The sequence below is a fragment of the Anastrepha ludens genome, chromosome 6, assembly GCF_028408465.1.
Source record: "Anastrepha ludens isolate Willacy chromosome 6, idAnaLude1.1, whole genome shotgun sequence".
NCBI lineage: Eukaryota > Metazoa > Arthropoda > Insecta > Diptera > Tephritidae > Anastrepha > Anastrepha ludens.
Genome location: NC_071502.1, coordinates 97,190,721 through 97,207,753, shown reverse-complemented (window position 1 = coordinate 97,207,753; position 17,033 = coordinate 97,190,721). Strand labels below are relative to the sequence as shown.

Genomic DNA, 17,033 nt, shown 5'->3' with positions numbered 1-17,033 from the left:
CAGGGACCCTCGCTGCACAAAAACAGATCAGACTACACAGTCCCCGACCTTAACTTCAGGAAAGACTTTACGGTACGTTTTCCACCGAGAGCCGAATGGAGCAAAGGGAAGGTGATTGGAGGATACGATATTGAAATCTACACTGACGGTTCTAAGATGAACTGTGGTGTGAGAGCTGGGTTCTATTCGGAGCCTTTCAGCCTATTTCAGTCAATTCGACTTCCTGACTATGCCAGCGTGTTCCAGGCAGAACTTTTAGCGATCAGAGAAGCATGCAAATCACTAAAACTCTACAAGGAAGTTGATGCAAGAGTAGCTATCTTTTCAGACAGTCAAGTAGCTATCAAGGCCTTAGACTCCAACTCCATTTCATCCAAACTAGTCTTACAGTGTAGAGAGGAGCTGGAATTGCTTACTTATTGACTCGAAATCACTCTGATATGGGTTCCCGGTCATAGGAACATACTGGGTAATGAGATAGTGGATGAGCTAGCAAGAAAAGCTGCGACACTAGACATAACAGAGGTGGTGGCAGTCTCCACCCCACTCAACACAATAAAAGCATCCATTGCCTCACACCATCATGCTGCAGCCGAAAGAAGATGGAAGCAATTAACTAGGTACATATATTACAATAAAAAACACATGACCTTCATACAACATCCCTAAGACGAATTACCTATGAGGATGCTCCCGACCAAACATTTCACGCATCACTGCAACCCTTACAGGCCATTGGAAAGTAGGTGATCATGCAGCCAGACTCAACCTCCCCTTCAATCTCATCTGCAGAAGCTGTCAAGCGGAAGGGGTGAAGAAAAGTCTTTTCCACTACTTATATGCATGTCCAGGGCTAGCTAGGGCACGGCTTCGCTCCTTCGGTAAGCCTTTCTTACAGCAAATTAATGATATCTCAGACATCGAGATAAAGAATTTGCTGCTATACTTGGGCCTCACTAAATGGATCTGACTTAGAAGCAAACAAGAAAAAAAAAACAAAAAAGAACATCATCACACGAGGACAGTGGTAATAAAAAGGTGCTGGTCACTAATTAGGACTATTTCAGTGGAAATACTCAACCACTTCAACAACAACAACAACATGCCTCGAAATTACGAGTCGTTTAAGTTAGCTTTTACTAATAGTAAAAGTAAATAGTAAAAGTAAATAGTAAATTTAAATCTTCAATAAGCAGCCCTGCGCGGTACCCACAGCGCTTCCTGCAAATTATACACAGCCTTGACGTATTTCTTTTCATTCAAACTTCGTCTTAGTGAATATAAAGAAATTGCACGACGTACGAACCGACTAATAAAGCGAATACTATATTAATCGGCTACAGCGACCGCTATTGGAAAATTTATTTTCTATCATCTGATGTTTCGTGCCAGAGGTAGCCTCAACTTCCGAATGGTAGTTATCCGCCAACCTATTCGGCTATGGCGGCCGTTTGTATTATTACACTGCACATTTTTCCGACAAAACAAAACAAAAACAACTCGCATCTGACCGAAGACTATGACGATACTGATTTCTTAACAGAAACATGAGGTGCTGCATTGGAAAGAGGTGAATGTCGCTAGGGTTTTGAGTATGCGTACCTATATTTATAATTTTCATGTTGTATGCATTAAATCGATTATAATACCGCAATCAATCGTCAATCAACCGTAATCTTCGGTTATTCACAGGTTACCTCACCTGTAATAATCGATTATGTCTGGAGGACGATGAGACGTCTCAAAACATTTGTTATAAACATCCGGCCTTGGCTGAAACTGTCTTCCGTTCTTATATATTTTTCCAATAAGTATAAAAGCCCTTCTAAATATATCTATAAACGAGTGTAACGCGTAAATTTAATTACGTACACATGTCTTCCTTTAAAAAGTCCAATAAGCAAGTGCTCAATAAATTTAAACCCTGTTATCAAAATGTTTGCATTTGGCTTGTTTTTGATCAGCAATAAACTGCATTTTTCGAAAAACAGATAAGAGGAGAAGAGATATTAATATACGCCTAAATTGTAATCAATGCAAACTCGTCTACATTTTTATAAAATTTAGTATATTTTCTTTTGGAAATTGATAAAATAACCATTCATTACTTAAAGAGCGAAGCGTTCATAATAGATAATAAAGCAAAATGTAGAAGTGTTAATTGTTTCATATATTTTTACTTTATGCAAAATACCAACATTTTCCAGATCTACTTCATTTATTAACCTTCAAAATGCATAATGAAGAGGTTAAGCTCAGTTAAGGCTATTAGCGGTACATTTCGTAAATTAAATTAAGCTTAGAAATCAAAAAGAAGTATATTGAATTGAAATTGATAGCCATAGGATAAGGTAGTAAGCCTGGTCAAATACTCATTTTTTATAGATATTTTTTAGGAATTTCTTTTTTAGGAAATTAAATTCCATCGTTTTGATTTTATAGTATGTTATTATTGATATCAAATAGTATACAAAAATATTTTTTTTTACATATTTTTTGTAGTAATGTGGCAACAAAGTAAACGTTTAAAAAACAAAGATAGGTGGCTTGTCAACAGGATTTCGGCTCTTCAGGACATTTGAAAAGAAAAAGTTAATCTGATTATTATTCTATAGGCTTGTCATTCTGGCAGGTGCTACTTTCGTTTCTTTTCAGTCCTAACTTTCCGTACTACAGTCCGAAAGTCCGCCCGTTTGTTTATGAAAAAAGCTGAGCTTGTATTGGTGATATGTGAAAAAAAAATCAGCGCAATCTCCGGTCATGTTAATTCTTTTCCGTCTGAGATTCACGGATAATGATGGCACTGTGCGACGGTGCGTTATCAGGTCACAAAATACACAAGTTATTTTCCCACAAATCCTAGACCCCAAATCCAAACCACTCATAATGCCCAAATATTAGTTCATATTAAATATCTAACCTTTTGGCGAAAATTCGTGGTGTACAATACAGTTGTAATCCATAAAAACGATGAGCATAGCTTTCTTTTTGGACTGAAAACGACGTGGTTCATTCGGACCTCTCCACTCGGTTGGTTGGTTAGAGTGGTGATTTATCCAGAATCCAACTAGCGCTTCCGCACCATTTTGTTGCCACATCCTCGTTACCAACTTGTTTATCGGTTATTTGCAGCAAGACTATATCCAGTCTGTGCGGTTTAGGAACCTTATTAGGCTGTTGACGTCTAAGCCAGACAGTTGTTCGAGACTCTCGAATGTTGTGAGGGATACCCATTTTGGCAGCTTGTTATCCGATAGACCAAAAGCCAGTTATGACTGCCGTTAGTCTAAAGGTGGCCCGTCGTTTCATGTTTATCAATGTCGACGATTGCTTGGGGTTGTAGGTGGGCCATAACGTCCTGCTAATTTTGCATTTCGTCTGATCTCTCCATCTACAATCCGCGATTCCTGTTGAAAGTTACCGTTGGGACGATGTAATCAGACCTCTCCGAGGTTAATTTGATGAATGTTGGGCGGATTCAGTCTTGGAAATCAAGTCTGGGGTGATATCATCACGGTTCCTGTTTTGCATGATCCTTTCAGGACAAACTTTGTAGCAACACAAAGCAAACCCATCATTAACTACAATGTCCTGAACAAACCCAAAAGCAATGCTCAAGTCCTCTGCCAGCTCCATCAGAGAACTTAATTTTCAGTTATTGAACAACTTTTCTTTCACTTTCTTCCATTTCCATCCTGAGAAAGAGATTGATGGATGAACTCAACAATTAATATATACGTGGAAAGTCGAGCAGCTATACTCGTAAAAGCAATAAGCTCATATTGTATTAAGTCCAAACCTGTTCAACGGAGCGGCCTCCCTGCTAGCCGCAAACAGTGGGCTGCATATCTGTTGGGTACCTGGTCACAAAGGCATTATGGGGAACGAAATAGTAGATGAGATAGCAAAAAGAGCTGTTAGACTACCATTTGAACAAGAGAACGACATACCAAAACCGCTAATTACTATATACAACGAAATAGACGACTACATGAAAAAAACTAGTGGAAGATAGATGGACTAATTTGATCACACGCAAAACAACAAAAGTTATGTGTAGAACTAACGACAAAAAACTGACTCAATTCGTGCTTACGCTCTCGCGGAAGGACTGCAGAACTATTATAGGTATGCTAACAGGTCTTAATCTAGTGGATACACATGCGTACAAGATAGGGATTGCTAACACGGGCAAATGCAGGAAATGCAGAGAGGATGTTGAGGAAATTTTAGAACATCTTCTGTGCGTTCGTCCGGCATTATTGAAAACGCGTTTAAAATTCCTGGGAATCCCATTACTTGAGGGTCTGGAGGTCGTCTCAAAAGTAGATCTCCCAGCTCTGCTTAGATTCGCCAAAAGCGCTGACTTCCTACATGATGTCTACTTTCAGTATTCATAGAAGTCGGTCTCCATTTGGTATCGCTAGGGACCAAAAGGTCTAAGCATGGCTTATTGCCAACCAAGCTAACCTAACCTAACCTTAAGTACTTCATAATAAAAATACTTAAAAGCACAAAAACCGTAAGATCTAGTAGATGATCCTTTAGTTTGTGTAATATCCAACGAGCAATAACGTTTGCCTAGTCGTCACACCAATTTATTACATCACAAAATTTCTGAATGCTAAAAAATAAAACTTGTTTTAAGGGATTGGAAGCCAATCTAACTTCATTTTTAATTCTCTTTCTAGATGGCGGACCCCACCCCTTCGATACCGACGTCCAAAGAGAAGTCGAATTCAGTATTTACTCTGAACGATTTTAACTCACGGTTCGTTAACAAAAAAAAAAAACGAAAACAAAAAAAGCTGCTTATTTTATATATGAAAATCTCTTTTACACATTTCAGCACTAATCTAACCGAAAAGGCACAGCTTAGCGAAGAATACATTCCTGCGGAGCATCGCGACCAAGTCAAAGGTCAGTCGTCAAATGGCGCGTTAGCACATTTACTGAAAAGTTCATTGGGTAGCGGCATTTTGGCTATGCCAATGGCTTTCTCCAATGGTGGTATGCTGTTCAGTATGATTGCTACGCTGGTGGTGGGCTTCATCTGTACGCATTGTGTGCACATATTGGTAAGTTTTTGAAAAAAAAATATCCATATCTTGTTGAATTTGCAAAAAAAAAATAATTAAAATGCTAATCATCTGAAATCATGAAATGTGTGTTTTCGCTAAGGAAATTAGGAAGTAAACTTTTCCTTTTTCGAAACCGAAAATGTTTCATGACTGAATGATGTCGGACGAATACATAAATATTGTATCACCAAATATTTCCTTTAAAAAGAAGTAATTTGGTCAGGTATACTGACCTTCTAAAAACAAAGATTTCTCCATCCGGCCTACAAGCCGCACTAAGGTAAATTTTTCAAGGTGAATCAGCTACGGACTGATAACTCATCTACGGATTGTGTCTCATCAACGGATTGTGTCTCGAAATGAGACACTCTTACTTTTACTTACTGAGTGAAACTCCTCAACCAACAGTTAATGCACTCTTTGGAAACTTTTTTACAGCCCACTGTTCTTGAAAAGACTTATGCAGAATGTTTAAACTTATCCCAGGTGCAAGCCTATGGGTTGTGAAGGGAAAAGCAATATCGAATAAAATAATGTATAAATTTTTAAAATAACTGTTATAATGTGCTATTACCGGAAAAGTTTTAAATAAGCACTGTATGAATAACCTAACTAATAAAGTGAGCCTTAAAATGCGCTATAACTCTTTTCCTTTTCTCAACTGTCTAACAAAAATAAATTTACTCATTCTGAAATCACGACCAGGCTCGAGTAAAAATCCTATATTTTATTGCATCATTTTAAAAAATTGCTGTTTTTTTATTTATGTATATTCCCATAACAAATTTCACTTCATTTTAAACTTAAATACAAGTTTTGAAAGACACATCAAGTAACCTTTAAATATATCGGGTGTTTTTTTAGCTGTTTGAGAACAATCGATATCGATAGCTGTGATTTCAAAACTGAGAATGTTAAACTGTTTTGATATTTCTGCTTAGTAAGATTTGGCAAGCCATCATGAATCGTTCAACGCCAGAACAACTCTTCCAAATTGTGGAACTTTACTTAAAAACAAAAAAAATAAATAAATAAATAAATAAAATAAAAAATAAATTAACTTGCGGCATTCACGGCTCTTATTTCTTTCGAACAAAGGAGCTCCCGTTACGCTGAATGGGTAACGCTATCTAGCCATGCTGACTGAATGTTGGTTTTCAAAAATTAATCAGTTAAACATCGACGACATTTGGTTCCAAAAAGACGGCACAACTTGCTATACAGCGCGCTGAGCAATCGATTTATTGCAATATTCAAGTCACCATTAAAGTCATATGTCCACATTGATTTGAAAAGTTAGTCAAAAATTGGTCTGATCAAATGGACCAACGGCCTATGAGTAACCGCCGAATATCATATTAAAAAAAAATGGCATGCAATTATCTAACAGAAGTGAAACTTTCAAGGCAGACAAATAAAGAGGGGAGATCCGAGAGAGAATGAGAGAGAGAGAGAGAGAGAAAGAATATATATCTAAATAAATTCACAACACTTGCAGAGAATACGAGAAGACAAAATTTACAAAAAACGGAAAAGGGTCGACCGGTGTAGGTAAACGCCGGACACAAACCGTGGCAATAACGCGCACAACTCCGAGCGTTTATCAACCGCACAAACGCAGCGATTCCAGGACCGCAACGCAGGAACGGTACAAATTACCGCAAGGCAATACCAATAAATCCGACGCCGGAATGGATAGCGCTTTATAGTACGCACAAACACTAGCCAGGAAACGGAAATAAGCGCCAAAAAGTAGGCACTAAAAAACGCCAAAAAAATTGGGACCAAAAAACGTCCCAAAAATATATTTCCTACAAGTTTGCACCATAAAGCAAGCGACAAAAAGTAGGCAGTGTTATTTCTCACTAGAAATTACCAACCACAAGGAAAAACTCATGAAAAATAGCCTTAAGTGTATCTAAGATATATATATGTAATAGTTCTCCCTCTCCTTTTCCTCTACGTTATATCTTTTTTCTCTCTCGCGGAACGAAAATGTCCAAAACGTTGCATGGCCTTGAAATTTTACTCGCCATTCTCGCTCGTTCACCGACGCCTAAGAAGTTTCACTTCAAAAACAATTCAATGCAATAATACTTCTGTTTTGTATCATCATTTTCAGTTCTTAAGCGCTTAAAAAAACACCCGCTAGTTGCGTTCGATAACAAAATTATCCACCATCAATTCAAATCGATAGCGTAAGCGAAAATTTTCTCTCAAAGCGAAGAAAAATCAAAAAGTTAACGAACGAAAAAATTTGGCATCACTTGCAGAAACCGACAGAAGAAGGCAAATCAGCTGATAAATATTATTTATATTACAAAAAAATACCCTCACGTCTTTTGTTGATACATTTTCCATTTTATCGTTTCTGATTATAAACAGCAAATTTCTAAAGTGCAAGAGTGCGCAAAATACCATATTCCACAAAAAAATATTTTTTTTTTGCTTACAAAAGATTCAATAGGATGCATACAGATTATATGGCATGTTTTCGTGATAGGTTTGACTAAAATTTGTCCAGCCCAAAATGAGCGTCTCTCTTGCAACGAACTGTCATTTTGCTCTTTAAATTTTTTATTAAATTTGTAAATGCAGAATAAATTTTACCAAATTTTTGTGTCATCAAACTCGACTTATATCGATCGAATAAGTGTTTGTTGGCATGATACAGCAAGTTTTAATAGAAAAGGTTATTTGAGAAGGTAAGGGCATTAGCTGCGCCTGGCAACAAGCAAATGAATTTTTTTCTCTCTATTCACCAAGTTGTTATGATAAAAGTTAATAGTTTGTATGAAAAATGATTGTCTTATCGACAGATCCCGTGAAATTGCCCTTTCATTTTATTAAATAACAGCTCATTCAACTCATTGCCGACGCACTCAATCAGCTGGCAAAAGCCTAAGGTTCTTATCACTTTTAACATTTTATTCCCTACTACTTTTATTGCCTCATCGGCGGTTATGCAGGAAAAACCTGTGTTTCATATTTAACAAATTTGTGTACTCATTTGCCGTATACTAACCGAAAGGGAGAGGGAGTTGCAAACAAATTAAAAAGTATGCGCTTATTTTCGCTTACAACAACAAATTACATGCCTTTTTGCCTATGAAGGTAAAGTCATATGTAAAGATTATCAGTTAAAGTAAGATAATCGCGATCACCGTGCGTAGCTACTATTCGGTAGGGTTCGTATTTGAATTCCATGGTGTGCATGAAACATCAAATTATAAAAAACATTTTTTTTCTATTAGCGATCACCCCTCGTCGAACAGTAAGAAACCTCCGAATGTAGTTCTACCATGCAAAGCTTCTCATAAAAAGCCGTTTACCGGTCGGAGTCGACATAAACTGCATATAAGATCAATCAGTTCAATTTCTCGGCACGATAAATACAAATATTTGTTGCCCTCCTTTGACTCGAGGTAGGTTAGTAATGAAATGGGCGCTAGCTACGTCATGTAACGACAATTTTCGAAGATGAAAAAGTATGACATCTCAGTAAGAAGTCGAAAAAAAAACGCTTCACAATTTTGTGATATCAAATACAGGAATTTTGAAAAACGGTCGTGACGCGCCTACTTTTCAATAAATATGGATGTCTATTAAGAAGTACCGGTGTTCTAGAGCTCGAAAATTTTGGATATTTTCAGGAACTGCTTTTTACAATAAAAAAATGAAAAACGATATTTAAATTTTTTAGGCTTTTCAATTAACTTCAATTACAGGCCGTCAAAGCTAGGCCGAAAAAAGTCGTTCGTTTCGAGATGAATGAGTTTAAAGTTTGAGGTACAGAAGCGCGCGGACCGCTCTCTTCCTAGTTACTAGGCTGTAGAAGCTATAATATTGGGAATTTCCGCATGAAAATTTCACAGTATATTCTTAAAATACTATACTCTCGAAATATTGGAAAAACAAAAATCAATTTTTTGATATTTCAAGACCATTGGGTATCCTTAAACTTCTTTCACAAATTCTGCAGACACTGTGGACAGGTTGAGTTCATGGCATTAAAATTATGGGAAACCTAATATCAGCCATGCCCAACACCCATATAAAATAATTTTCGATCATTTATTCCAACAATAATTCAGATATTTCAAAGCAATTTAGTTGAAATGTCAGTCTTGGTATGAGGTAGCTTACTAAGGTATACCGTTAATTAAAAATTTTAGAAAACACTACACGAGGTATAAAAAGTTCACTTCCGCCTGACTTTGGACAGATCCCTACTTCTAATCTAATTTTTTTTTCGTAGCAAACATTTCATTGCATTATTTTCTAGGAATGAAACCATATTCTCAACTCACAAAAATTCCATAATAGATTAAAATTCATCAAAATCTTTGTAGGAACGCTCATTTCTTGCATTCACTAGCATTACCAGCGCTTTACTCCGAATTTAACTGTATTGCATTTTATTAAACAAAGATTAATCAGTTAAATTTAGTTCACCTGGTAAGGCTGTTATTTTCGATAGAAGTGACTTAGCTCGGAACTTGTAAATTTCCTGTAGGGTATTTGGAAATTCGTTTAGCATATATTGTCACTAAAATAGATAGTTAGTAAGGCTATAATAAAATAATGCAATAAAATCTAATTAGATATTGAAGATATGACGCAGACGAACAACATAAATGAGTATTTGATTATTGTTCAAATCTCTGTACTTGCATGGTTACAGTTCGGCATTAGGCCATTTTTCATTCAGTTTGTTTTCAACCGTGCAATATTGGTTAAAAACAAAATGAATTAAACGAACTACGAGGGTCACTATTTAGCAAAGAAAGGAACACAACTACCCTTGGTGAGCTCTGCTCAAAATGCCGCAAGTCCACAATTTACTTACTTGCAAATACCAGCTTCCACTGGCTTTCATTGCAAGAGCAAATGACAGTTGGACATGAAATGCCCATCGCATCAATTTTTCTCAGTGGTTGAAGTGATCACCATTACTATTTGAAATCGTGTGTCATTTCCGCGTACAGCTTTCGGAAAATTTCGCCCCAGAGTTTGTATCAACTTTTTTAAAATGAACTTTTTTTTTATTGTCCGATTTTTTTCTAGCTGTCTTGTACTACTTAAGAGCCCAAGCATTCTCTTCTGGTTTTGCAAGAACAAACTAGGATGGCCTATCCATTATTGCGTTGCTATACAATTTTTCTTTTTTTCACTCAGTACAAAGCCAATTCTGTTCCTCGCGGGCGTCGTTTTCCTGCAAAGCCCAAACCCGATTATTTTATTCATAAATCATATAAGCGAATGTCCGTAAAATTTTGTTTGGTGCAAGGTGGCGCAAACTGAATCATCCTGTCGGAAGATTTGTAATTTTTGCAAGTAGCGTCCTAGGTCAATCATATTTGACACTTGTGAACTAGACAGCTGCAATATAGTATATACAAATGACAAGCAATGGAGCGCTTAAAGGTCAAAAGATTTGCATCACGCAAAATCAGTTTTTTTTTTTTATTTAGTACAAAATGTATTCAAAAACAAAATTGATTAACTAATCGGTGTTAATAATTAACGATGATGCGCCACCTGATACAATTTAATAATTTTTCATGCATTCAAGTTTTCAATAACGCACACGCACACGTCGGCTTAAAATAAAACTCTTAGATAAAAATTGCGGCCACGGTGTCAGATTTTTCTGTCTGAAGCAGTCCTTTTTCAATACGGTTTTTGTCAAAAATAGTTTCTCAATACGTTGCTGTAACCCATTTTTTTTTTGTGTAGCTTTTGAAAGTTTTTTCTGGGTCCCTTCAAGTTTTCTCAACTATTTAAAAAAACCAAAACACAATATGAGAGAGCAAACTTAATGGATAATGAAGATAAAATAATGTGTACTAAACACGCCTCTGTGTTCAGAAATTGTCATATGACGTTAACAGAGTTTGTTTCAAAATAACAACCAGGCCAGAAATAAGAACAACAAAACAAATAATAAAAATAATAATAAAAATAAAATTTTAAAAATTAATAAAAATTTGCTTTATTAAAAATAAAATTAAAAATACAAAAAATAATAAAAAAGAAAAAATAATAATAATAAAAAATACTAAATATAAACTTTAAAAAATTAATAAAAATTTGCTTTAATAAAACTAAAGTTACAAATTCAGTTATTCTGTCTGAAATTGCCAAATTGGGTATCAATTACTCCATCCGAAAGATGATCGAACAAATGCTCCAAAATAGAATAATCACTTCAGAGCTTGGGTTAAGCCGCATGTGAATGTACGCCGTCAAAGGCACTCCTCAAGGCGGAGTACTTTCACCCCTTCTCTGGAATCTCGCTGTTAGCAGTTTGCTTCGAAATCTCGAAAAAGCAGGCTGCAAGGTTGTAGCCTATGCAGATGATATTGCTCTCTGCGTGTCAGGCAAACACCTGAATACCCTCACTGAGCTCATGCAACACTCAATCAATATTCTGTCAAAATGGTGCACCGAATGCGGACTAAATGCGAATCCAGCAAAGACAGATCTTGTTCTCTTCAATAGGAAACAACAATCACCTCCACTGCAAACAATAACTTTAAAAGGGGAATCGTTACTTCTATCTGATTCAGATAAATATCTAGGAGTTATTCTAGACAGGAAGTTGAGTTGGAAATTGAACATCGAAAACAGATGTAAAAAAGCTTTCATAGCTCTCTATACTTGTAAGAAAGCTATAGGCAAAACCTGGGGTTTTTCACCTCGGATCATTTATTGGATATATACCTCGATCATCAAACCGATACTCTTCTACGGTGTGGTTGTATGGTGGACAGCACTCGAAAAACGGTGTAGAGTAGCCACAATTGATCGAGTTCAAAGAACAGCCTGCCTCCTGATAACAGGATGCCTAAGTACAACACCTACTAAGGCTCTAAATACGTTGCTTCACTTGTTCCCTATCGATCTGGCTGACAAAGCGATTGCAGCGAAAGCAGCGACACGCATGAATACCATATCGAAATGGAATAAGTATCTTGGCCATTCGGCCATACTGAACAGGAACACTGTTATCTCTTCCGACATAGACTATCATGTAAGTCTTCCTTCACCACCCTTGCTGTTCACTCCCAACCAGGGAAGAATGGAAGACAAATCTTACCGAAATCGATGGCCCTCTGATTATATGTATAAACAAGACGGTAAAGTGGGATTTGGAATCTTTTCCAATTCCCCTCACATCAATCTATCATTTAGATTACCCGACTACTGTAGCGTATTCCAAGCGGAAGTATGCGCTATCTGGTATGCTGCGAAAACTCTTTTAGAAAAGAGATATCACTAGAGGATATCCGCTTTTTCACTGACAGTCAAGCGGCCGTTCGAGCACTCAGCTCCTCTTATACCCACTCAGATGTGGTTCGATCCTGTCTCTCATCTCTTAACGAGATAAGTGTTCAGAATTCTGTCCAAGTTATCTGGATACCGGGTCACAGTGGATTCGAAGGTAACTGCAAAGCTGACGAGCTCGCGAGAGCTGGAGCTGCGCAATCAAATATTAGTAACTTACCCACAATTCACATTCCGCTTTCAACATGTAAAATGATCATTGATCGAGAATTTCACAGCATTGCTGATCGGAGGTGGCGAGTGGAAACTACTTGCGTTACGACCAGACAAATCTGTCCATCCTACAATCTGAAACAGACAAAAACCCTTATAAGTCTTTCGAAACACGAACTAAGGCATATAATATCTCTTATCACCGGCCACTGCCTTTTGGGCACTCACGCACGTCGGCTCGGGGTTCCTCAAAACGACCTGTGCAGATACTGCGAGGACGAAGATGAGGAAGTATCGAGCAGACATTTGCTGTGCAGTTGTCCCGGTCTAACCAGAAGCCGGCTCGCTCTTCTAGGCTCTCCAACAATTGACAGTCTTTCAGTACTCTCGGACCTGAAAATCGAATATCTCATTAAATTCTCGAAACGAATTAATATCTTGGACCAAAATCTATAGTAAAAATCTCGGTTAGGTGGGGAAATCATATAACATAATGAGCTCTAGGGCAACACAACGGACCCAACTTGCGGTTTATGTGGCACTCCGACGCGGGGTCACCCTTAAACCAACCAACAAACCAATAAATAAGAAAAAAAAAAATAAAATAAAATAATAAAAAATGAAAATACAATTTAAAAAATTAATAAAAATGTGCTTTAATAAAAATATATTAAAATTTAAAAAATAAATAAAAATTAAAGTAAAAAAATAATAATAAAAATAAAATTAATTCAAAAAAGTATAAAATATAAAAAAAGAAATTAAAAGGTATTAAAAAAATATTAAATACATATAAAAACGAAAACTAAAAGTATCAACTTACAATTTCATATAAGAAACAATACATCAAAAAGGGTTTATAAAACAGGCGACATACAAATAAACGAGGCTAGAACAACTCAGTTCGTTGCTCTGTTGATATCGCTAAGCCTAATAATGGCTTTATGTACTCTTTACCAAATTATAGAGAAAGTTGTTTCTATTAGCGCCCGCCTCTGGGTAGATAATAACAAACCTCAGAGTGTATTTCGCATTTCTCATACAGAGTAAATATATATTTGCTATTAACCGTCTACTTTTATTCACTTATTTCTTCCAGGTCAAAACATCACAAGAGATTTGCAAAGAATCAAAAGTTCCTGCGCTAAATTTTGCTGAGACCGCAGAAAAAGTGTTTGAAAATGGTCCAAAACGTCTGCGTCCGTTTTCAAAGTTTGCAAAGTAAGTTTTTGCTTTTAGATACAATTCAAAAAAGAAGTAGCAAACATTTTCCACATTCTAACGATTTCTCCTTGCACAGACAATTCGTTGATATGAGTCTAATGGCCACCTACTTTGCAGCAATTTGTGTTTACATAGTTTTTATTGGCACTTCGTTTCACGATGTCATCAACTATGACACCACCCTGAATTGGAATGTGCGTATATACATCGCCCTGACTGTAATACCTTGCCTATTAATTGGTCAGATAAGAAATCTAAAATGGCTGGTGCCCTTCTCAGCCATGGCTAATATTTTCATAGTGGTCACATTCTGCATAGTGTTGTACTACTTATTTAGCGAACCATTCGTGTTCTCAGACAAGCCACTCGTTGCCAAAGTCACACAGATTCCGCTCTTCTTTGCCACTGTCATATTCGCTATGGAGGGCATCGGTGTAGTTATGCCCGTTGAGAATGCGATGAAGAAACCACAACAGTTTCTTGGCTGCCCCGGTGTGCTTAACATAGCTATGATCATCGTGGTGACATTATATGCGGCTATCGGTTTCTTAGGTTATGCGCGTTATGGCAGTGATGTGCAGGCAAGCATTACGTTAAACTTGAAAGAGGGTGAGGCGTAAGTATTGAAATGATAATCCTAAAATTTGGAAATTACATTAGTTTCGTTTATTTTCTTTCAGTTTGGCTGACACCGCGAAATTGTTAATGGCCGTTGCCATACTTTTCACTTTCGGTCTGCAATTCTTCATACCCAATGAAATTCTCTGGAGACATATCAAACATAAATTCAACGAAAGACATCATAACATCATACAGATACTTTTACGTACCGGTATCATACTGATCGCTGTTGGCGTTAGCGTGGCTATTCCCCAGCTAGGACCATTCATTAGTCTTGTGGGTGCAGTCTTCTTTTCACTACTCGGTAAGTTGTACAGAAATCAAGTTCTAATTATGCAAGTTTCTCATAAGACCAATTTCTCGCAGGAATTTTTGTGCCCAGCGTTTGCGAGACTGTATATTTGTGGCCCGATCGTTTGGGCTGCTGTCGTTGGATACTGTACAAGAACATTGTGTTAAGTTTATGTGCGATACTTGCTCTAATTGCAGGCTCTACTACGAGTATAATGGAAATCATTGCTATGTATACATAAAAAACATAAAACCCCCACAAACATACACATGTACATATGCATAAATATTTGAAAGAAAACATAATTATAGCGTAAGTTTTAAAATAATTAGCACAATGTTTTATGTGCACAACTAAAGCCAGCACTAGGACCAGCTCCTTTAAGAAAGGGTCTTGAGTAGAAAGTTAATATCTACATATTTGCATGCATGCGATCTTAGTTTAGTACCTGTGATTTAAATGTGTGAACATGATTCACTTTTTAAGCAAATTTAGTTCTAAAATTCAGTGTTTCTAGGAATTAAAAGAAATAAAAAAATATGAAACTAAACAGTAAAATTTCAAATAGGTTTATAAATATTTAAGTCTTACCTAAGAGCCTGAGTGGCGCAATGCTTTCGTTTGTATATATCCGTATATATGTATAAATAAATAAAAAATTATGTTGAAAATTATTTCAAAAAACATTTAGAAATTGCCAATATACAAGGTGGCGCAAAACTAATCACCCTATCGGGAGATTTATAATTTTTGCAAATGGTGTCCTACGTCAAACATATTTGACACTAGTGAATTAGACAGCTGCAGTATACTATACACAAAATGGCGCAAAATTAATCACCCTATCGGAAGATTTATAATTTTTGCAAATGGCGTCGTACATCAGCCATATTTGACAGCTGCGATATACAAACAGACAAACAATGGCACGCGTAAAGATAAAAAATAGATTTCCAACACTTAAAATATATATTTTTAGTAAAAAATTATTGAAAAACAAAATGGGATGATTAATTTTGTGCCACCTTGTACATGTTTGCTTTTAAACATGTTTGATGCTATTCAAACAGTTACTTAGAATTAAAGAAGTGCACCCCAAAAGATTTTAAAAGATAAAATATTTTTTATGAATTGACTTGTTAATATTTCACAATCGCTAAATTTGTTAACTTCCTCTTAAGTTAATAAGCATTAAAAATACAATAAACATGAACATAAAAATAGAAATTTTAAAACATAAAAAGTTTAAAATTAAAAATATAATTACATAACTTTTATAACACGTTGCTCGATTCAAGCAAAAAAAGCAAGCAACTAACATACATATATGAATATTTAGTTCTAATATAGATTAAATTAAATACAATCTTCTACAATTTTCATATAATGTTTTAAAATTAGCATAAGCTATTGAACGGCAATTTGTTGAATTTACAAGCCTTATGTAAATACATTTGTTGGTATGTTGTTTACTAATAGCGCAAATATGTTTAAATAGCTTTAAATAAAGAAAATTGTTTATTTTTTACAAAAAAAAAAAATCAAAAAAATAAAATAAAACTTGTAAGAAGCAAATAAAAAACACTACAAGGTCTATAAAAAAATAAGTCTTTATATATTAAATTGAATGTGTTCACCATGGAGCGTGGTCGGTTGTGCCCTATGTGGGGATGTGTCTTAGAATGTTCAATAAAATGGTAAGTAAATTACTGCAAGCACATTTTTAATTTTATAAAATTTTCTAATATAACTATGAGGCTTAAGGGGGAGATACCTGTACACGGCCAGATTTTCCCTGATTTTCATTAAAATATTAAAAATGAAGAAGTCAATCTATTTTTTTCAAAATTGGCAAACAGTTTATTTATACATTAGAATAATATAACATTTTTTTCTTATTTTAATCACTTAAAATGGTGGATGCACACTCAATTCTTCCAGGAAGGTCGCAGCGGGGCTTCTCCATCGGCGGGCATTGTAGCATCGGTGTCAGTGACCGGAATACAAAAAACCAAAAATTTGTTTGTTCATTAATGTCATAATTTCTATATGAATTAAATACTTCAAAACAAAAAATGAATTTTGGAGTGAATTTTCCCACTATTTTTGCTTCGAAAAAATTATTTTTCGAAAAACGTATATGCACATAGAAAGTAATATCATAAAAAAGATCTGTGCAAAATTTCAAGGAGATCGGTCAATAACTTTTCAAGTTACGCGAGTGTACTCCAATTCGAAAAATATAGTTTTGAGAAAAACGCGTCTAAAGTTTGAATACAACGTAACTATACCTCTCCCAGCGCTCGAACACA

At 35.9% G+C, this 17,033-nt stretch overlaps 1 protein-coding gene across 4 annotated transcripts in view; it reads left to right on the top strand.

Annotated features, from left to right (window-relative positions):
* The window catches only part of LOC128865678 (proton-coupled amino acid transporter-like protein pathetic), a 61,353-nt gene extending 44,795 nt beyond the window's left edge, over window positions 1-16,558 (top strand). For 2 of the 4 annotated variants that reach the window (XM_054105935.1, XM_054105934.1), the window contains exons 2-7: window positions 4,692-4,771; window positions 4,850-5,078; window positions 13,684-13,805; window positions 13,885-14,424; window positions 14,489-14,733; window positions 14,796-16,558. In XM_054105935.1, coding sequence (XP_053961910.1) covers window positions 4,692-4,771; window positions 4,850-5,078; window positions 13,684-13,805; window positions 13,885-14,424; window positions 14,489-14,733; window positions 14,796-14,962 — 1,383 coding nt within the window. In that variant the 3' untranslated portion in view covers window positions 14,963-16,558. The remainder of the gene's footprint in view (window positions 1-4,691; window positions 4,772-4,849; window positions 5,079-13,683; window positions 13,806-13,884; window positions 14,425-14,488; window positions 14,734-14,795) is intronic. The other 2 variants (XM_054105933.1, XM_054105932.1) reach the window with 1 other exon arrangement.
* Window positions 16,559-17,033: the final 475 nt, after the last annotated feature.